Source organism: Phyllobates terribilis, unplaced genomic scaffold (assembly GCF_046119375.1).
Source record: "Phyllobates terribilis strain yellow unplaced genomic scaffold, ASM4611937v1 Scaffold_1__5_contigs__length_1240528914, whole genome shotgun sequence".
In the NCBI taxonomy this organism is placed as follows: domain Eukaryota; kingdom Metazoa; phylum Chordata; class Amphibia; order Anura; family Dendrobatidae; genus Phyllobates; species Phyllobates terribilis.
This window is the reverse complement of record NW_027362761.1, coordinates 306,346,285-306,368,960: the sequence shown is the minus strand read 5'-3', so window position 1 is coordinate 306,368,960 and position 22,676 is coordinate 306,346,285. Positions and strand designations below refer to the sequence as shown.

General features: G+C 41.7%; 1 protein-coding gene across 1 annotated transcript in view; it reads right to left on the bottom strand.

Annotated features, from left to right (window-relative positions):
- Positions 1-22,676, bottom strand: part of LOC141166976 (serotransferrin-1-like) — a 72,274-nt gene that overhangs the window by 11,645 nt on the left and 37,953 nt on the right. Inside the window, exons 8-14 of the mRNA XM_073654229.1 lie at positions 20,158-20,344; positions 19,303-19,451; positions 12,351-12,441; positions 10,953-11,012; positions 9,535-9,717; positions 7,942-8,092; positions 3,314-3,396 (exon numbers count right to left, since the gene is read on the bottom strand). Coding sequence (XP_073510330.1) covers positions 3,314-3,396; positions 7,942-8,092; positions 9,535-9,717; positions 10,953-11,012; positions 12,351-12,441; positions 19,303-19,451; positions 20,158-20,344 — 904 coding nt within the window. The remainder of the gene's footprint in view (positions 1-3,313; positions 3,397-7,941; positions 8,093-9,534; positions 9,718-10,952; positions 11,013-12,350; positions 12,442-19,302; positions 19,452-20,157; positions 20,345-22,676) is intronic.

The following is a 22,676-nucleotide window of genomic DNA, read 5'->3' as shown; positions in this document are numbered from 1 at the left end:
CCACAACCCTACCTTACTATTAAAGGGAATCTGTTAAAGATTTTACTATTTAATCTGAGAGCAGTATAAAGTAGAGACAGAGACCCTTATTATAAAGATGTGTCACTTCCTGGGCTGCATATTGCAGTTTCAATAAAATCTGTGTTTTATTAGCAGGAGATTAGGACTAGTTTTTAGAGCTGAGCGAACCTGAACTGTAAAGTTCGGGGTTCACACCGAACACGGACATCTCCTAGAAGTTTGTTTTACAGCAGCGCACAAGAGAGATTTTCCAGCTCCAAAATTCGGGTCCCCATTGATTTCTATGTGGTTCAGGTTCGGGTACAGTTCTGGTACCCAAACCGAACTTTGGATTATAAATCTGTACCTGATAAACCTGAATTTACACGGGTTCGCTCAACCCTACTAGTTTTTTAAGCCATGCAGCCCTCCTGCTTTGTCCCCCCCTACCATTGATATGACAGCTTTCTGTGGGCATGGTGCAATCGTTGGTGTAGGCGGGGTTCTACAAGGCTCCTCATTCAGAGAGCTGGGAGATCTGCAGCAGATAAAACCATGATTTTATCATAATGACAGCAAGCAGCCCAGTAGGTCTCTGCAGTCAGATTACATAGGACCTCAAGCATAAGACTAAGGTCATTAAGAACTATCTTAAACAATGAGTCCTGGAAATGATGATATGGTCCACAGAGCCCTGATTTAACATCATTGAGTCTGTGTGGGATTATATTAAGGCTATGTGCCCACGTTGCGGACCTGAAGCATATTTTTTACGCTTCTCCCTGGCGGGAAAATCGCATGCGGATATTACATGCGGTTTTCCCGCCAGGTAGAAGCGTTTGTGAGGCGTCTTTGCATGCATTTCCGCATGCGGGTTATCAAGCACTTCTCCAAGCATCACTTGGAAAAGTGCTTGACAACTTGTTCAGAATGGTAAAAAATAAAAAAATAAACTTTATACTCACCTTCTGATGCATTCTCTGCCCCGTCCGGAGGCTTGAGCGGCTCACGCTGTTGTGTGCAGGACCTGCGGTGACGTCATTGAGTCATGTGGTGGGTCACATGACTCAATGACGTGGCAGGTCCTTCAGACAACAGCGCGACGGAGGGAAAACATCAGAAGATAAGTATAAACTTTATTTTATTCTTTTTTTTACAGGTTCTTTGGTACCCAGGTCTGGATGAGAGTCTCCTCTCATCCAGACTTGGGTACCATCCGCACATTGATTCCGCTGCGCTTCCGCAAAATGAATGAACATGCTGCGGATTTTTGACCGCAGCATATACGCTGCGGAAAAATCCGCAGCATGGGCATTGACATTGCGGAATGCCATTGGGGACCATGGGGTGCGGATATACATGCGTTTTTCAAGCGTTTACGCTGCGGAAATTCCGCAGCATATACGCTTGAAAAACGCTACGTGGGCACACAGCCTAAGAGACAGAAAGATTTGCTGAAGCCTACATCTACAGAAGATCTGTGATTAGTTCTCCCAACATGTTTGGAACAAGCGCCCTGCCGAATGCATTCAAAGACTGTGTGCAAGTGTACCTAGAAGAATTGATGCTTTGATGCTGTTTTGGAGAAAAAAAGTGGTCACTCCAACTATATATGTGATTTAGATTTATTTTTTGTTGATTCACTTTGCATTTTGTTAGTTGTTAAAAATGACCTATCAGGCTGCGTGCCCACTATACTTTTTTCAAGCATTTTTGCTGTGGAATTTCCGCAGCGAAAACGATTAAAAAACGCTTGGTAATACGTGCACATGCTGCGGAAATTTACGCTGCGGATTATCATTGCTAATAAATACGCATGACCATTAATTTTGCGGACACGCAGCGTAATTGCTGCCATTGACTTGCATTGAACCACATATTATCCGTGTGAGCACATGTGCTCATGCGGATATCATACGGTTCAATGTGTGGATGGTACCCGGGTCTGGAGAAGAGGAGACTCTCCTCCAGTCCCAGGTACCATAGAACCTGTTAAAAAAAAAAATTAAAATAAAAAATAAAGATTATACTTTCCTTCTGATGGCCTGTGGTCTTCTCAGCGATGCGTCCGGTCTGTTGTATGGGTCGGCGATCGCGTGACCTGTCACATGACTAAATTACTTCATCGCAGGTCCTTTCACACTACTGCGACCGATACAACAGACCGGACGCAGCGGAGAAAACACCGGGGGCCATCGGAAGGTAAGTATAACCTTTATTTTTTACCATTTTTATTCTTTTTTTTTAACTATTACTTGGTCACACTATATAAATCCATGCGGGTTGCATGGATTTATATAGGGTGACCAAGTTGTCAAGCACTTTTCCAAGTGATGCCAAAATCGCTTGGAAAAGCGCTTGATAATCCGCATGCAGAAATGCATGCAAAAACGCTTGACAAACGCTTCTACCTGGCAGAAAAAATGCATGTCAAATCCGCATCCTGGCAGGGAGAAGCGGAAAAATATGCAGCATTTCTGAGTCGTGGGCACTTAGCCTTAACTATTTTTGAAAACTTTCTTACTTTGCAGCATTTTTTCCACACCTGCCTAAAACTTTTGCACAGTATTGTATGTCTGCTTGAAGTTGGGATGCATAGATAGATATTTTGGTGAAAGTAAAAAGCCACTAAATGCTTCTGCTAAACAACAGGGAGAAAAGCTACAGGGGAGGGCGATCAAGGAGATTAAAAAAAAAAAACAAGAAAGTTGGAGGGGGAACCCAAGTGAGACTCACAGAGAAGTGAACTGCAGAAAAAGATTATGAGGGCGAGCTCTACTAGGCTCTCATAATTGTAAGGGAGGTAGAGCTAATTGGGTGTGGCGGTTGTAGTCTGCCCATTGAGTCCAGATCAGCTCAAACCTAGTCTCCACCCTATCAGTCAAGACTGTCGTATGTTTTTCATTATTAGTTTACCAAGGACAGGTGCCTCTTCACCTCTAGGAAGTCTAACCATGGTTGTTTCCAGGCTTTAGCAATAGTTTTCTTAGTCGCTAGATATATAAATAAGAGCCTGGGTATGTCTAGGGATCCCACGGATCTTCTTGTCCAGTAGGTCTTCAAAAGGATTTTTTATCAAGCTGTAACAAGTAATGTAAAATAAGAGATTAGACCCCCAAATCTAGATCCTGTACAATAGGGCATAGGGCAATGTACCTTAGGGCATAGCCAACAACTATATTACCCAGAGCTTGACAATCTCAAAAAAATTGGGGGTGTGGGTGAGGGGAGTCTGAAAACTAATTTCTCTCTTTAGATACTTGTTCTGTATAGAAGGAAAAAGTTACATGATAATTTTGTAATAATTTCTTACGTTCTATCTTATCCAACAGTGAGTAATGCTCCAAAAATGCAACATCCCCATAACTGCGTCCACCTGGGTCTCCAACCAAACACCTAAAAATTTAACAGAAACATTTACAATCATGTTCAGTTTATCATATATGTAGATGGCGTCTAGCTGACTATATGTGTAGATAATGCACAGTGTATTTCCCTGGGGTAAATGTTCCCAGTGTATGATTCTGATATACTTTTTGCACAAGTATTGTATCTCCATAGATAGGTAGGTAGGAAAAGTATAGCTTCTGCTGCATTGAGCAATGATGAAGACCCTGCTGAACTCTACGGCAGAATCAATCCAGTGGTTAGAAGAAGGTCAGGAATCAGCACAGAACTACACGGGAGGAATCAGTCAATGACCTGAAGAGAGCTGGGACCACAGTCGCAAACATTACAGTTAGTAACACACTACGCTGGCATGGATTAAAATCCTGCAGGGCATTCAAGGTCCCCCTGCTCACGACAGCAATGTCCAGGCCCATTTGAAGTTCACCAGTGACCATCTGGATGATACAGAGGAGGCATGGGAGAAGGTCAAGTGGTCAGATGAGACCAAAATAGAACTTTTTGATATCAACTCCACTCGCCATGTTTGGAGGAAGAAGAAAGATGAGTACAACTCCAAGAACACTGTCCCAACCAAAAAGCATGGTAGGGGAAACATACTTTGGGGGTGCTTTTCTGCAAAGGGGAGAAGGACAACTGCAATGTATCAAAGGGAGGAAGGATAGGGTAATTTACCGCAAGATTTTGGCCAACAACCTCCTTCCCTCCGTAAGAGCATTGAAGATGGGTCGTGGCTGGGTCTTCCAGCATGACAACGACCCGAAACACACAGCCAGGGCAACTAAGGAGTGGCTCCGTAAGAAGCATTTCAAGGTCCTGGAGTGGCCTAGCCAGTCTCCAGACCTGAACCCAATAGACAATCTTTGGAGGGAGCTTAAACTCAATGTTGCCCAGCCACAATCCCTGCTGCAGTGAGTGCAAACTTGGTCAAGAACTACAGGAAATGTCTGACCTCTAATCGCAAAGAAAGGTTTCTGTACCAAATATTATGTTCTGTTTTTCTATTGTATCAAATACTTATTTCATGCAATAAAATGCAAATTAATTATGTAAAAATCATACAATGTGATTTTCTGGATTTTTTTAAGATTCTGTCTCTCACAGTTGAAGTGTACCTACGATAAAAATTACAGACCTCTTCATTCCTTGTAGGTGGGAAAACTTGCAAAATCGGCAGTGTATCAAATACTTATTTTCCCCATTGTATTCAACATCAATGTTGATAAATGCCACCAATGTAATGCAGGTTTTTTGATTTGTTTTCTGGACACCACAGGCAATGCTGAAATCAGGGTTGTACAACTGGTACTCCTTTATGGGGCCACTTGCTTTCTGATAAAATCTTGGTCTCATTTATTATGGTAAAATGCCTTCTTGCAGGCTTCATGCAGTGGTAGAGGAGGAATGCCCCGATATAGAAGACAGTGGTGCACAGTTTAGGACAGCTTAGGGGTCCCGGGTCCTGCTGGCTCACAAGACCGGCTCTATAATAGCTGAAGCTTCTTTATCTGAGTGATGGATGCAGCTCTGCAGTATGAATAACTGTTGGGACAAGGAGAAGGAGAGAAGGGATGTGTGCAGACACAGTCTTGGACTGTTGGACAGAACGGAGAGTACAGGAGCTCATGTGGCCGCTTATCTGCAACATTTAGATATCCACCACCTTCCACAAGTGATAAAGTCCGCTATCCTGCATAAAAGTGATTGTATGCAGTACGCATGCTCAACCACCATTCTATTTATTCTCTATTGGACTGACAAAGAAATGAGTACAGTGGTTAGCTATCTCTTGCAATCACATATAGAATTAAAGGAGCAATGGTCGAGCATATGCACTGCTGCTCAATAAATGGAGGACAGCAGTCCCCTGTTCTGGCAATTGTTAGCAGTTGGTCCCCCCACTTATCTTGAAGTTAAAACTCATTCTGTAGATATATTTATTTTATTTTACTCGCTTATATAGCAACATTAAAATAGGTATTCCCATCTCCAAGATCCTATCCCAATATATAGTAGGTGTAATAATAATAATATTAGCAAATACCTTACCTTCAATTAAAAATGTAGTATAGTTCTTCTGATTTGCTATGTCACTTTCCCCATGTACAAGGCATTGCAGTAGCTTAGGTAATAATGGTTACGACCATTCATATAGTGACAGTTAGTTAATTGTTAGTAGTCGTAATGATGGATAACTAAGCTATTTCAATGCCCTACACATGGGGTAAGCAACATAGTTTATCAGAAGAACTATACTACATTTCTTACTGGAGGTATTTGCTAATATTGTTATTATTACACCTACTACATATTAGGATAGGATCTTGGAGATGGGAATACCCCTTTAATTTCTACAACGCTTTATCGACATCATCATATATATATAATGACTTGTTGCCAGAAAACTCTTTAAAACATCTTGGTATAACGAAATGCACGGATTCATGCTGCTAATGGATCCTAGTGACTTTCCCCTCTGTGGCGAAACTGGGGAATATTTTACCCTGCATAGTCCTGTTCTCTTGGGGAAAAAGTATTTTATGAAGCTTTATGGAATTTGTTTTGCACCACTGTGTTCCGTGCTTCACTGTGGTATTTAGCTTCTAGTACCTGCGAGGAGTTTTGTGATGCAATTTGGTATTAGTACTGCTGCTGGAGAGTTGGGCTATTTTATACAGCGTTATGGAGTTTTTGGTACTGCTAGTGTATTTCATGCTTCTTTGTGGTAGATAATGTTGGAATGGTCACAGAGGGTACTCATTATTGAACTGCATGGGACACAAAATTTTGCAATCGCTTCTTAGACAACGTGCGACTAGTTCATGAATTCCATAATATCTGTAGATTAATATTTCATCCACAGATGAATTTGTCTGCTTTCACGTTTTCACATGGTTTATAAATCTTGAAGAAGCACTCCTCCCATCAACATTTTTGTCCTCTTAATATATTGCAGTTAACATATTATATAGCACTGTGTACTTACAATTGCTCATTTTGCCTTTCTACCCATCTAATTCTTCTGTTTTCCATTAGATCTATGACATCACGTGAATAAAAACTGACTAGCAAGAATCCTTCTAAGCTCTATGCAGAAACAGGAGGTAAATTTTCTCTGCATGACTCAAGTCACATCAAAAGTCCCTGACGAGGGGGGGGGGGAGAAGCTGGGTTAGGAGTTGAAGAGGGGACTGATAACTGCAGGGACAAGAGACTTCCTAATTCTAAATAGAGAAGAATTAGTTGGGTAGGAAGACAAAATGAGCAATTGTAAGTACACCGTGCTATATAATATGATACCTGCAATATATTAAGAGGATAAAAACTTTGATGGGAGTGCTTCTCTAAGAAAATAAAACTATGGTACAGAGATGCGTGAATTATTTGGTTGTTATAATGTATGTGTGGCGCCCCTGCGGGTTCAGTCGCCACAGAGGTACTGCATCTCACCCAAAGGTGTGGTATTTCACTCTCGGGTAAGGATAGAGTACTGCCTGGGACCCTAACACCTGCATCCAACATTGCACTACTCCAGACCGGCAGGAGGGGCAAGATGCGCTGCTCCTCTGCTGAGCCCTGTCCCTGGCTGTAGTGGGGGGAACCATGCAGTGGGTGTGGCTGGAGGAAGTAGTTCAGGGGAGCTCAGTAAGAAGCGATATAAAAGAGAGGGTGGAACATTCTAGAGGGAGTTTGAGTCTGAGGAGATTGAGTCAGAGGAAGAGTTGGGAGCAGGAGCTCTGTGGGAGCTCTGCTCAGGGAAGCGCGGGCCTGAGTGAGAGAGGCCCAGGAGAAGGAGAGGAGGAAGGAACGGGAGCAGAGGGAAGTAGTTGCCGCATCTGCACTCAAGTCGCCAAAAAGGTAACCACATAGGATCCAGGGAACTCCAGGTTGCCCAGAAAGATCCGAGGATACCGCCTTGGGACTCTGTTTGCGAGGCACAGGGCAGGAAGGGTGAGAGCCAGCACAGGAAGATGGCTGAGAAAGACATCTAGAACGGGGTCCTGTCAGGCACTCTGAAATTACCTGAGAGATTGCTGAACCCCTGCCCGGTGAACGCAGCATGACGTGGGAGGTTATAAGCTGGCAGTTGTAACCAGGAGCAAAGAGAGAACTGTGAGTAAACCCTGAAGACTGCACCCCACAGTCTCTGTGAATCATTGCTGCGCCATCATCCCCTGCACCACACTGCACAACCACAGTTACTTCATCATCTACCATCACCGCACCGCCCTGGAGCTTAGCTCTACCTGTGGAGAGCTGAACCAACTCCGCTGCATTAACATCAGCTCCAGAGGACCGGCTCCGCAGCGGCAGCTCCATATAGCCGCATACCACAGGTGGTGTCACGAACATTATATAAAAACTATAATCCCCTTTTCCAAATATCCCCTTTTATTGACCGCCCTGGGTCACGGACCGGGTCACCGCCACTGTGACATCTCCCCTAGCAACGACCGGCCCGGCACAGAGTACCCCACGGCCCAGGGGGCGCGTCATATGTACCTAAAATTGCTTCTCTGTATCAAGACTCACCTTAGGGCCCCCATATTGCCATAATAACGTTCATCGTGATTGGCTGCACATCTTCCATAGACGCGGCCACCCTCCTCCCATCCCACACACACCTTGCATAGACCATGATCTCCTCCAGGCATGCATCCCTTCCAGAAAAATTTTTCATAAGCTATAGATAGACAAAAAAAATCAGACAAATAAAAACAATGTATTTGAAGAAAAAATTACTTTTAAGTACATAATTCAACAATTGCTTACAGTTTTAAAACAATGGGATCTAAGAGGTAACGTTTCTCCTTATGGAGCGTGACACACCAGCTCTGGCACGTCAAGGTAAGGAGGCTTATTCTCCGTGCAATGCTCCTCTGGGAAATTTAATATGCAAACTGCCTCTTCATTACTCTGAAGAGGCAATTTGCATATTAAATTTCTCAGAGGAGCATTGCACGTGACGTGCCAGAGCTGGTGTGTCACTCTCCATAAGGAGAAACATTGCCCCTTAGACCTCAGTCCAGAGCCTCTCACCTAGCCAAATTAGTTCTCACACTTTGCACTGACGAGGGCCAACAGCCTGAAACACCGTGTCTGCAAATTGAGATTCTGATTTGGCTTTTATCCTAAGTCATATTGCACGACTCATTAAAGGGTTGTTTGTGACTGGTAGGATTGCTGCTTCCAATAGGTGGCGCTATAGAGTACAAGTCCTCTTTTTCTCTGAAGAGGCAATTTGCATACGAAAACAATGGGAACAATTACCATGTTTGATGTTTAGGCAAAGCAAAATCCCTTATTCCAACATGCTGTTTCATCACATACAGTTCGCATATGGTGAAATTTCACAGCCCAAAGTGTAAACAGCGTCATTCCTATTCTACATTGTCTTATCTGAGCCAGGTACAGGTATAATGTAATGCATCATTACTGACTGGCATGGTATATGTGATGTCACAGCCTATCTGCTGCAGATGCCATGAAAAAGTCCTTAGTAGATGGTTGATCATCTCTGACATTTTAACAATGTGGTTTTTTAACCTGGGATATCCACCTATCACTAGCATGCACAAATAGTCATATTTCTATGAATAAATCGGGCAAACCCTCATCTCTACAAAACATAATTACTTAAAGGGCACAGAACCCCATTAACAGTTCTTCCTTTTGCTAACAGGCCATAAACATAACATTTATTAAGTATTCATAAAGGGTCATATAGATATAGAGAACTAACATTGTGCAGTGTTTGTTAGCGTTATTTATCCTGCAATATGGACATAGTGTTACACGCGCTGTGGTTAAGCTTGCCTAGCAAACTATGATTTCAAACATACACTTTGCACACACTAGAGGTGCCCTCCCAATATGTTTCACCACATATGCAGCGTCTTCAGGGGGACAGGACTCTATTGTGTATCAATTCCTTTTCCAGACCACTTTACCTCTCTATTATCTATAGATTTTCCAATAAGAAGAGTGTAGCAAACCTCCTGATACAAGCGATTGTTTGCGTTTTCTGCATAGAACTTTACAGATGACATTTTTTTTTTGCTTTGTCTTAACGGAATTATATAAAGACACATATACCCATTTTATGGCACTTTACTGTTCTACTACCTGAATTAATGTCACAATCCCATGTTTCATTCACAGGTGCCCGAACAGTGTGTCTGGAGAGCAGGAGCCACCCTGCAGGACTGTACATGCTGCCATGGCAGGAGCGACGACCTCCCAGATCAAGAAGGGTCACAGCTTTCATACTTTTTTTACTAACAGCCACTGCATAAAGAGGAGGGAACCCTAAAAAGATATTTACAATGTATGTTACCATGTTTTAAAGTCAATAATTATATGTAAGTTTCCCTGCCTGCTAGAAAATATTGCAACTAAGTTACAAAATTTAAATTTGTTATAATTACTTGTGATCCATTTATAGAAACTATTATAATCCATAATAGTAGGGCCAGACCAGATGGTGTGGTCAGTCCCATGTGGCAAAGACCCTACCCACTGTGACACCCAATTGCCACAAGTTTTTGTTTCATAATGGGTTGGTTTCTAGTCCGCCATAGGCGGGCAGAGCTTTGGCTTAACTGTCGGCACACTTCCATGGCATGCACCATCTGGCCATACCCTTAGGACCAATACTTTTCCCTCCACTGTCTTGTAGCAGTGCCAGGTTTCTCTTTTCTACTACATAAAGTATGTCAGCATCATACACTGTTCTGACTGGTTAAAAGCAATAAAATCCTTTTTTAAACAGAAGTAATGCAAATGTGAACAAAGTCTAAAACATGGAACTGAGAAGCAAACTTTACATTTCATTTAAGAACCCAATTATTACAAATCCTTAACAGACATTACAGTTTCTTTACGTAAAGTTTACCATTTGTGTAACTAAAAAATAATTTTCCAGTATATGTTTTGTAAAAAATTCTCATAGTTTGAAAGATCTCTGCTTGCTGTAATTCAGTGTGAAAATCTGCTCCAAAATCTGCATGAGTAACGTGAATTTGTCATGGGTTTTGCTGTAGATTTGACTCAACGCATTGCAAAGGTGAAGATCTGCAGTATATATTTTCATACAGTAGATTTAATATTTTCACTGCAAATCAATATCCACGTGGAGATTTGTTGTATGCAGCATGTGGATGAGATTTGGTACTGATACTATACTACACTCTTTCAAAAATGCATGTAGTCCGCACCTAACTGTATCAATAAAGTTTTGTCAAAGCCAAATACCAGAAAGTATCAAAAACAAAGCATCTAGTTTAAAGCATGACATACTAAAGAGACAAAAAAGCAGTGTCAAAAATACAATAAAAATGCAATGAAAAAATGCAAGTAATTTAAATACAGTAATAGGTGCAGAAATTCTGCAGCGTCAAAAACTCAAATACTCCTCGTGGGAACGCAGCCTAAAGGTGATCAAGTCACAGCCTAGATGTGCCTGCTACATGGGTTCTAACATGTATTGAGGTCTAGGGTATATTTTGATCAATATTTATCATACTATCATTATTCTTTCATACCTCTCTCTATCAGACCCTGTAGGAGCTCTTTAGGATCTGCAAGACAATCAGAATGATCACCTATGGAAATACAAAAAAAAAATAGTTTTAGATGGTGGATTTTTAAAAGAATCTCTTTAGATAGATCCCCACAGCTTTGTTCCTAAAACGTCTCTTTAGGGTTGATTAATGCATGCAGTTTTCGATCCTGGAAAGTTAAAAATGTGAGAGTTGATACTAAAAAAAAAATAAAAGTATAACTACCAATTGTATGCTTCGGATTCATTCCAATGTTTGGCCCTTAAAACAGTATGAATATTTATGGATGATTGTGGTTTTAAACAGGAATTAACCTTAATTGGGAAAAACTATGACCAAAACACAAGTGGTAAGGCATGCACACCAAATCATATACAGTAGGAGGTTAACAAAGGTGGAAAAAATTGGCATACATGCCTTGCATCAGATTTATTATATATTTTTGGATACCGTACTTTTTTTTCTTCTTGATCCGACCTAGGGATTTTTAAAAACTGCATAGAAAATGAGGCATGGTTCAGATAAAAGAGAATGTGACTTAAAATTGCCAAGTTCCTTGTGCTGAAATTTTGCAGAAAAATATTGATATAAAGTAAACCAACAATGAGGTGGCTAAGGCGAAGAAAAGCATTTAACAGTGACAGCGCACGCTCTGTGTTGCCGTTTCAACACAGAGGAGAGCACACTGTCAGAGCACAGTATCAGAGGACAGTGTCAGAGTATCTGCAGAGACCAGCACCGCCCCCACCGTCACTTGCGGGGCAGCTCTGGTCTCTGAACGCTGGGTATACTGACACCGCGCTCTCCTCTGTGTTGACAACTGTTTATTTCTGAGCTGAGCCATCAACACAGAGTGCGCGCTGTCACTGTGCACATCACACAATGACAGCGTGTAGGGATATAGCATGGACTAGTCCCGCTCCTGAGATTAGCGCCACTGATGCACTGGGATTCTTAAACGAAGCATCATCGCACAGGAAGTAGGAAAAAAGTACAATAGCTGTTAGTGTAGCTAGGGAACAGTAGGGCATTTTTAATGCAAGTATATTAGACATTAGTTTAGATCACAGCATCAAACAGGTAGAGATTGAGATTCAAATTTCTTTAACCTTCGGACCATCCCTTTAAGGGGCTTGGATTTCACTATATTGTGCAACATTGTTACAGTTTCAGAAGTTCTTCACTATTTTACTGTGAAAATGGCTTATGCAAAGGGTTTAAGATATTATAGATTATACAATATGTTATTTATATTTTTGAAAATTATGTTACCTTTCAAAGCCTTTTAAACTGTATACTATATGAAAAATATTACATAGTAAGGTAAGGGTAACAATGACATAGTATGTAGGTGTGTAGTATATAATGCATTATCTTCACCCCAGTATTCCACTGCAGCTGGCTGTAGTCCACACCTTCCAGCAATATATGCATGAGTGGCATCTAATGTAACGGCATCTGCCTCATTACTCTAATAAAAAAACACAGAATAAACATTTTATTTAGAGGATCTGCCCCAAGATATCACTCTACAAACCAAAGAGCACACAACAAACATTACATAGATCTCTTAGAGCTGATGAGACTGGGGGATGAAATTACTATTGTATCTAGTTTGTATTGCAAAAATCTGCTTTTATAATGTTGGAAAAAAGAAAAAATCAAATGCAAGTCCTTGTACCGTCCGTGAAAATAAAAGGTTTAATTGTCTTTTGTAGGTGTTTTAACCCGGCAAGCTATCACCTAACTTGCTGATTGCTCAGGGTCCGACCACTTGGACCTCCCAACAAAACTGAGAAAGGGACTCTGAAATGCCCCATTACAATGGAGCGGGGGACAGCTACCTCAGGCAGCCCCAAAATCAATGAATGGAAAACAAAAAATTATATGCAAAAGGAAGACTGCACATATAAAATGAGAATTATTCTGAAAAAAAAAGAGAACAAATAAAGCACAGCGATTTGAAACAATTAAAAAAAAACAAAGGCATGTATGATAATATTTGTCAGCACAAGATAATGTGCAAGAATAGACCATGTCCTCAAACCAAAAGAATGGGCACAGATATGAAGTTGGAACATAGAAAAATAAAAAAACAATACCCCCGATAGTAATAACAATAATAATAATGTAATACAATTCAAAAAAATATTTGAACAATGGGTGTGTAATAAATAGGATATTTCAGAGCCTAAAAAGGATGATAGAATAAGAAAAATAAAACTCTAGAGGGGTGTAGCGATAACAGCGATATTAGTCAAGATAGAAAAACATGCATGGTAGAAAAATAGAGTAAAAAACAAACTGAACATAACAGTGAGATCAACCCATTGGTGCAAAAGAAAATAAGGCAGCAAAGAGCTCCTGACGAAGCCGTTGTCTGCAGCGAAACGTGTTGGGCCTCTCTGTCCACTTCCTTCTTGTCTCCAGATATTGTTGGTTAAATTTATGTTTTTCTGATTTTGAATTAACAGTCTATAACTACTAACACAGATGTAGATATTTTCCATGATATTACGTGTTCACAGTATGTGGACATTCTTAAACGGAATATATGGTTAATATGCAGGTTAATAGCATTAGGAAGGTGCTTGGCCGCCGTACTGAAAGTGCCGCACCTGGGAGAAAATTACCTTTATTCCTCGTAACTCTATTAACCAGCAGATATAGGGTTAATAGCGTTATCCGCTTTGACAGTACGTATGCTGGGTCATCTAATTCACCCAACGTATGCTGGGTCATCTATTTTAAGAGATAAGTGTGTGTATTGCTGGTATACTACCAGAGCTTCTGGACAAAGTAACCATGAAATCATTAAAACTTACACATGGATAATGAGGTAAATGAACCTTATTAAGGGAGGAACCTGGAGGCTGTGGCATATCGCCAATGGCAGTAGACCACATGGCCGCTATGGAGCCCGGCACTGGCCCCCCCACACACACCCCCCCCCCCCTCTCGCCCAGTAACGCACTTTCAACTGTATCAGCATCCTGGATGCCGATACAGTTGAAAGCAATGATGGAAGAAGGAACCATCCACTCCCTCCTCCGGGAGGGAGCGATAACATCGCTAATTTGCGCCCACTGTGCCAAGAAGTGATGAACTTTAGAACACACGCTATGGAGACCGGAGCATCATGGGAACAAAGAGAGGTGGGTATTTTATTTATTTTAAATCAATGAGAACATTGTGGGGCCTATTATACATTATGGAGGGCTATGTGGGGCCCATTATACTGTATAGAGGACTATGTGGGGCCCATTATACTGTATGGAGGACTATGTGGGGCCCATTATACTGTATAGAGGACTATGTGGGGCCCATTATACTGTATAGAGGACTATGTGGGGCCTATTATACTATATGAAGGACTATGTGGGGCCAACTATTCTGAATGGAAGGGTATGTGGGGCTCATTATACTGTTTGTAGTGCTATGGGGGGTCTTATTATACTGAATGAAAGGCAATGTGGGGCCCATTATCCTGTATGGATGACAATGGAAGTCCACTCCTTTGGAAGTGCATTGAGTTGTAGGTTGGATTGCTGCTAACGGGGGAAAAAAAACCTCTTTAAATTTTCTTCCTTAGCGAGTGTGACCGGAGCGTAAGTGCGAATGGAAATAAGTGTGTGATTTGTGATTCATTAACTTTGGATTCAGGGAGTTTGGAAGGGAAGAATTTGGACTGAATTGCTGTCTGTATTTTATTAATTCTTTACATTTATTTTTTACTTAACATTTCTGTCTAGTGCAATCCCCATTAGGAAATGAACTCCATTATTGACAATACTATCCAGTGTACATCTTGCCACATGTATGCAATCCTTGAACAGCCAGTCGTGGGTGCATACTGCTGTGCAAGATGTGTGCACGTTGTGCATTTGGAAGCCCAGGTACTGAATCTAAATGAGCAGCTGGCAACACTGAGATCCATAGACAATAAGGAAAGGAGTCTGCTGCTCACTGAGCAGCAGCTCACTGGGGTAGATGTGGGGGAGGGTGGTAGTATGGAGCTGCAGGACAGTGTGGCAGATGGGTCACAGTTAGAAGGGGGGTAGAGGGAAGAGTGCCAGGTAGGCTAGTCCTGATCTGGCACACCCCAATAAGTTTGCAAATTTGGAAGATGAGGGGGGTGTCAGTACAGGGGTAGCACTGCTGCAGCAAGGCATGTCCTCTGAAAGCCGGAGGAGTGTTAGCTCCAGTAAGGGGGGAAATAGGAGAGCAGGGCAAGCCAAGCAGGTGATGGTAGTGGGGGACTCAATTATTAGGGGAACAGATAGGACAATCTGTCACAAAGACAGGGATCGTCGAACAGTGTGCTGCATACCTGGCGCTCGAGTTCGGCACATCGCTGATCGGGTTGACAGATTACTGGGAGGGGCTAGTGAGGACCCAGCGGTCATGGTGCACATTGGCACAAATGACAAGGTTAGAGGTAGGTGGAAGGTCCTTAAAGATGATTTCAGGGAATTAGGCTGCAAGGACCTCCAAGGTGGTATTCTCTGAAATACTGCCTGTACCACGTGCCACGCCAGAGAGGCAACGGGAGATTAGGGAGATAAATAAGTGGCTCAGGAATTGGTGTAGGAAGGAGGGGTTTGGGTTCCTGGAGAACTGGGCCGACTTCTCAGTTGGCTACAGGTTCTATGCTAGGGACGGGCAGCACCTCAATGGGGAGGGTGCAGCTGTGCTGGGAGAGAAAATGGCTAGAAGGTTGGAGGAGTGTTTAAACTAGGGATTGGGGGGGAGGGTATTCATTTTATAGGTGGGGAAGATAGTGCAGATAGTGACCTGAGCACAAATAAAGAAATTGGGGGTGGGGTTAGAAAAGTCAATATAGTAAGAAGGAATAGAAGTACAGAGAGATTCATAAAATGCATGTACACTAATGCCAGAAGCCTCACCAACAAAATGGAGGAATTAGAATTAATTTTGTTGGAAAATAATTACGACATGGTGGGGATATCTGAGACATGGCTGGACGAGAGCCATGACTGGGCAGTTAATTTACAGGGCTATAGTCTGTTCAGAAATGACCGTACAAACAAGCGAGGGGGGGGTGTGTGTTTATATGTAAAATCATCCTTAAAACCAATCTTGCGTGAGAATATATGTGAAACTAATGAAAATGTAGAGTCCCTGTTGGTGGAGATAAGCGGAGGGGGAAAAAATAATAAATTACTGATAGGGGTTTGTTAGAAGTCTCCAAAAATAATGGAAGCAGCGGAGAATATCCTCATAAAGCAAATAGATGAAGCAGCGACTCAAGGAGAAGTCACTATTATGGGGGACTTTAACTACCCTGAAATACATTGGGGAACAGAAACCTGTAGTTCCAGCAAAGGTAATAGGTTTTTGACAACTATGAGAGACAATTACCTTTCACAACTGGTTCAGGACCCAACAAGAAGGGGGGCACTGCTAGACCTAATATTAACCAACAGGCCTGACCGCATATCAAATATACGACCTGGGGGTCACTTGGGTAATAGTGATCACAAAATAATAAGTTTTCATTTAATAAGATGTGTAGTAGAGGGGTTACAAGGACACTAAACTTCAGGAAGGCGAATTTCCAACGGTTGAGAGATGATCTTAGTGCAGTAAACTGGGACGATATCCTGAGACATAAAACTACACAAATACTAGTGATGTATTGGAGTGTTCTTTTGTGTGTTTGTTTTTCATGATTCCATAATTTTTTCCTCAGAATTGAGTGATTCCACAATTTTTTCCCTCTGCTTGGTCTGAAAAAAATTACCTTTACTGAGTACCACATTTTTTATCTTGATTTCTTTTAGTGTTTCTTAAAGCCCTAAAGTTGCCATTTGAAATGACTTTAGTTTTGTGCCATGTCTGTAATCTGCTTTTTTTCAACAACATTAAACAACTGAATGAACATCCTCCGACCCCGGTAGATTCCATAATTTTTGCCAGGGGTTGTATACACTAGATTCCTTGATAGGGCGTTGATCCAGGGAACTAGTCTGATTGCCGTATGGAGTCAGGAAGGAATTTTTTTCCCCAATGTGGAGCTTAGTGTTTGCCGCATGTTTTTTTTTGCCTTCCTCTGGATCAACATGTTAGGCTATGGGTTGAACTAGATGGACTTAGTCTTCCTTCAACCTTAAAAACGATGTTACTATGTTATGTGGGGCCCACTATACTGTATGGAGGACTATGTGGGGCCCATTATACTGTTTGTAGTGCTATGGGTGGGTCTATTATACTGTATGAAAGACAATGTGGGGCCCATTATAATGTATCGAGGACTATGTGGCACCTTTATTTTGTATGGAAGGCATCATGGGGTCCATTATACTGTATGGAGGACTATGTAGGGTCCATCATTCCGTATGGAGGACTATGTGGGGTCCATTATACTGTACGGAGTACTATGTGGGGCTCATTATACTGTATGAAATGCAACGTGGGGCCCATTATACTGTATAGAGGACTATGTGGGGTCGATTATACTGTATGGAAGGCAATGTGGGGCCCAGTATTCTTTATGGAAGACTATGTGGGGCCCATTATACTGTATGGAGGACTATGTGGGGCTCATTATACTGTATGAAATGCAACGTGGGGCCCATTATACTGTGTAGAGGACTACATGGGGTCCATTATACTATATGGAGTGCTATGTGGAGCCCATTATACTATTGGATGGCTATGTAGAGCCCATTATACTATATGGAAGGTTATGTGGGGGCCATTATACTATTTGGAGGGCTATGTGGGGGTCATTATGCTATATGGAGGGCTTTGTGGAAGCCTTTATACTTTATGGAGGGCAATGTGGGGACCATTATACTGTTTGGTGGGCTATGTGGGGGCCATTACAGTTTGGAGGGCTATGTGGGGGCCATTATACTGTATGGAGGACTATGTGGGACCATTATACTGTTTGTAGTGCTATGGGTGGGTCTATTATACTGTATGAAAGGCAATGTGGGGCCCATTATCCTGTATGGACGACTATGTGTGGCCCACTATACTGTATGGAAGCTATGTATGGACCATTATAATGTATCGAGGACTATGTGGCACCTTTATTCTGTATGGAAGGCATCATGGGGTCCATTATACTGTATGTATGTAGGGTCCATCATTCTGTATGGAGGACTATGTGGGGTCCATTATATTGTACGGAGGACTATGTGGGGCTCATGAAATGCAAGGTGTTGCCCATTATACTGTATAGAGGACTATGTGGGGTTGATTATACTGTATGGAAGGCAATGTGGGGCCCAGTATTCTTTATGGAAGACTATGTGGGGCACATTATATTGTATGGAGGACTATGTGGGGCTCATTATACTGTATGAAATGCAACATGGGGCCCATTATACTGTGTAGAAGACTATATGGGGTCCATTATACTATATGGAGTGCTATGTAGAGACCATTATATTATATGGAAGGTTATGTGGGGGCCATTATACTATTTGGAGGGCTATGTGGGGGTCATTATGCTTTATGGAGGGCTTTGTGGAAGCCTTTATACTTTATGGAGGGCAATGTGGGGACCATTATACTGTTTGGTGGGCTATGTGGGGGCCATTACAGTTTGGAGGGCTATGTGGGGGTCATTATACTGTATGGAGGACTATGTGGGACCATTGTACTGTTTGGAGGACTATGTGGGGGCCATTATACTGTTTACAGGTCTATGTGGAGATCCATTATATTGTTTACAGGTCTATCTGGGGAGCCATTATACTGTTTGGATAGCTATGTGGAGGCCATTATACTATTTGCAGGGCAATTTGGAGGCCATTGTACTGTATGCGAGCAATTATACAGTGTGAAGGTTTGTGCGTAAGGCCATGTGGGGGCCATTATGCTGTTTGGAGGGCTAGTGGGGGCCATTATACAGTGTGGAGGGTTTTGTTGAGGCTATGATACTGTGTGGGGTCCATTATACTGAATGGAAGACTGTGTGGGGGTCACAATTTTGACATAATACTGTGTTGGGGTCACCATACTTTGCCGTGGAAGGTGATGGGGCACACTAAGGTCATCATACTGTGCATGTGGAGAGTACTGTGGAGAAATTCACTGTGTTTGGGGGGGGGGGGCACTTTTGTTGGCATCATACTTTATAGGGGCAATGAAAGTGGAATCTAGGGTCTTCAATAGGAGGACAATTACTTTGTAAGCGCTGCAGAGTTGTGAGATATGCTCTTCTGCGACCCCGTGGACTATTATTCATTTTATTTTTTTTTGGGGGGGGGGCACCCAATTAGAACATCTGCTAAGGGGCTCCATGATTTCTATGTACGCCCCTGCCTTAAGGGTCATTTTGTGTATTTAGCATGTATACCTTGATCATCTCAATACATCCAGATAGAGATGTTGCTTGGACACAAACCAAAGGGTCCGATCTTACGTTAAGTGCCCAGTCTTCACACTTCCTCAACTCAGCTGAACTAATACAACACCAACGGATAACACTGTGATCCAGGGAGATACCTGAGAGAGATATGTACAGTTATGGTTCTGCATGGAAAGTATTTCAAGAATCCTTTTTTTTTCCAATTTTTGTTTATTTAAACTGGACTAAATAATACAATGTATTTTATTATCACAATGTCTAATTAAATATATTTATGGTGATAACACTTTTGAGCCACAAACTCAACTGTAACCATCCCAATGCAGACTGTCCGACTCTGGGCAGTGCATGCGCTACACAGCCAAGATTACCGCTAACTGTTCTGGCCAATTAGGAGATCCAGTTGACCAGCCAATCAGAGTAGCAATTCAGCAAATTAAACAGAGGACGGGATCTGCAACCAATCAATGACTTATTTGCCCTGTGTAATATCCTCAAGGTTATTTGTGACAATACCACCTGTGCCACCTACTGTAATTCTTTACAACCCTGGTGCACTTCTGCATCCTGATTAGGCTCTTTCTTTGATCATTCCCTGAATTAATTTCATTGTATATACGCACAATTTTTTATGCATGAACAGTCAATTTCCAATTACATTAAACCAAATTGTAATGCTCATTTTTGACCATTTGTGCATTTCATATATGCAGCTATCCTTACTAGCCTTGTCATTGTTTGGATGTAAACTATAATTGATACACAAATACTGACTTTTGGTTTGACAGTGACTGAAAAGGTGAAGGTTACTGGATTAGTGGGCACTTGTCCCTTAAATCTTACCTTCATGTCCCAGTTCCTTAAGGAGTGCCACATAGTCTAGACCCAATATGTCAGTCATATCTACATCATCTGTTAAAACCTGCAGCCTTTGTGTAGTGTCATGAAATAGAAGATTTTGCACCCCAAAGCTTTCTGATGTAAAGAGAGACAAACGGCTCTTGTGTTTTCCACTTTTACCAAAAAAATTCTGTGTGAAGAAAAAGTTTGATTAACACACTTAAATTGATAATTCTAGAAATATATTTATTTGCCTTTACATATATAAAGGCCAAATATATTCTGTATGCGTGTCTAGAGGATGCATACTATCTGATTTTGAAAGTTTATTGAGTCCAGAGTGAACTGGTCTCAATAAACTTGTGCACTGGAGGCCATTGCCCAAGAGAAATGTATTGGCTAAAATTCCTTAGCAACATTGCTAGAAGCTGGTGTCAAGATATGCATCACGTTTGCCACAGGTCATAACAGCCAAAGGTGGTCGACTAAGTACTGAAGACGCTTGTTATAAAAGAGTTAAAGAATTCTGAGACTGCAGAAGTCATTATAGTGGATTTTGTGTTGGATTTGGAGAAACCACTTGTTATGCTAGTTATTTTGGGGTATTTAACCAGATGAAGACAATACATTGTAAATTTACAGCATGTGGTCACTGCGGGTGTATGGAGCGGGTTCAGCAACTGAACCTGCACCATACCAGGCAGATGCCTGACAGCGATATTTAAATAGCGCATTCAATAGTGCACGTGTGTCAGGATTTCTGTTGCCCTTCTACAGTTTGACCACTTGTGGCAGCTATTGTTCACTTTAATATTGTGCTGCAGATTCACTCCTTACCACTGGAGGCTGATGTTGTGTTCTGCAATTGCCCTTTAACAAGATGGTGGATTCTGAATCTATGGAAACCATCTTGTTTCCTGTTTGGGCCTACTTAAAGCCGCATGGATCTCTCACTCATTGCTTGAGTATTGTGTCTAGCTGTTAGCCTAGTTTCAGTCTCTAGCTCTTGAACATTCTTACTCAGGCTGTTCTATTCATCTACGGATTCATCCTACAAACTCCTTGCTATCTCCAAGAACTTTTCCTACCACTTGCTGTTCCTGCTTGTTCTCCTTCGGCACTGGTTTCCAGCAGTACTGCGCCAGTATCGTAACAGCGTGTGCACTAGCTCCCATTGTCTCCCTGCAACGCGATCATGGGGAACTGATGAGTTCTCATGGCAGCCAGTAGCCTTCTGAAGGCCTCCATAACTGCCACCTTGGTCCTTCTGTGAAGCCCGGCCTGTGAGTTGACTTCAAAGGAGATTTGCAGTATATAGTTTAAGCAAGTAAAGGATCACAAGTTCAAGTCCCCTAAGGGGTCTTAAAAATAAACTAAAGAAAAAAATATATAAAAGTTTAAATCACCCCCCTCTTAGCATTTAAAAAATAAAGAAATACAAAAAATAAAATAAACATATTTGGTATCATTGCGTCAGTAAAAGTATAATCTATCAAGATGTCAAATTATTTTGACCATATGTCAAAATGAAATAAAGAGTTGAAATGCATAAAATTTTGGTTGCTGATCTACCCACAAAAAATACAAGAAAAAAAGATTAAAACATTGTATGTACGCTAACATGGAATCAATAAAAATGTAAGCTCAATGCGTAAATAACAAGCCTTAAAAGGGTTTTCCCAAAAAAACAAAGTACATTCTAATTAATATATCTTGGAATAGCCCCTGCTATGTACTGTGTAATGGCTGCGTCTGACCATGCTGGAACATGGTTTGATCATACCACATCTCCTGGGCAGGGGAGGAAGCAAAACAGTATACAGACAGGACAGCAGGGGATTGCAGCTGATTCTTCTTGTGAGGCAAAACATTTCACTGACTGTTTTTAATCAAACCATGATCAGACCATGTTCTTGTATGGTCAATCGCAGCCATTACATACAGGTGCTTCTCACAAAATTAGAATATCATCAAAAAGTTAATTTATTTCAGTTCTTCAATCCAAAAAATGAAACTCATATATTATATAGAGTCATTACAAACAAAGTGATCTATTTCAAGTGTTTATTTCTGTTAATGGTGAGGATTATGGCTTACAGCCAATGAAAACACAAAAGTCATTATCTCAGTAAATTCGAATAATTAACAAAAAAACAGCTGCAAAGGCTTCCTATGCATTTAAAAAGGTCCCTTAGTCTGTTTCAGTAGGCTCCACAATCATGGGGAAGACTTCTGACTTGACAGATGTCCAGAAAGCAGTCACTTACACACTCCACGAGGAGGGTAAGCCACAAAAGGTCATTGTTAACCCCTTAATAACATCTGACGTACTAATACGCGTCTGTGCCCTGGGACTTAAGAGCCAGACCCGTATTAGTACGTCATGGCGATCGCGCGCGCACACAGGCTGTGCGGGCGCGATCGCCGCCGGGTGTCAGCTGATTGTCACAGCTGACACCCGGTACTATGTGCAGGGAGCGGTCCTGCACCGCTCCCAACACATTAACCCCCGCGATGCTGCG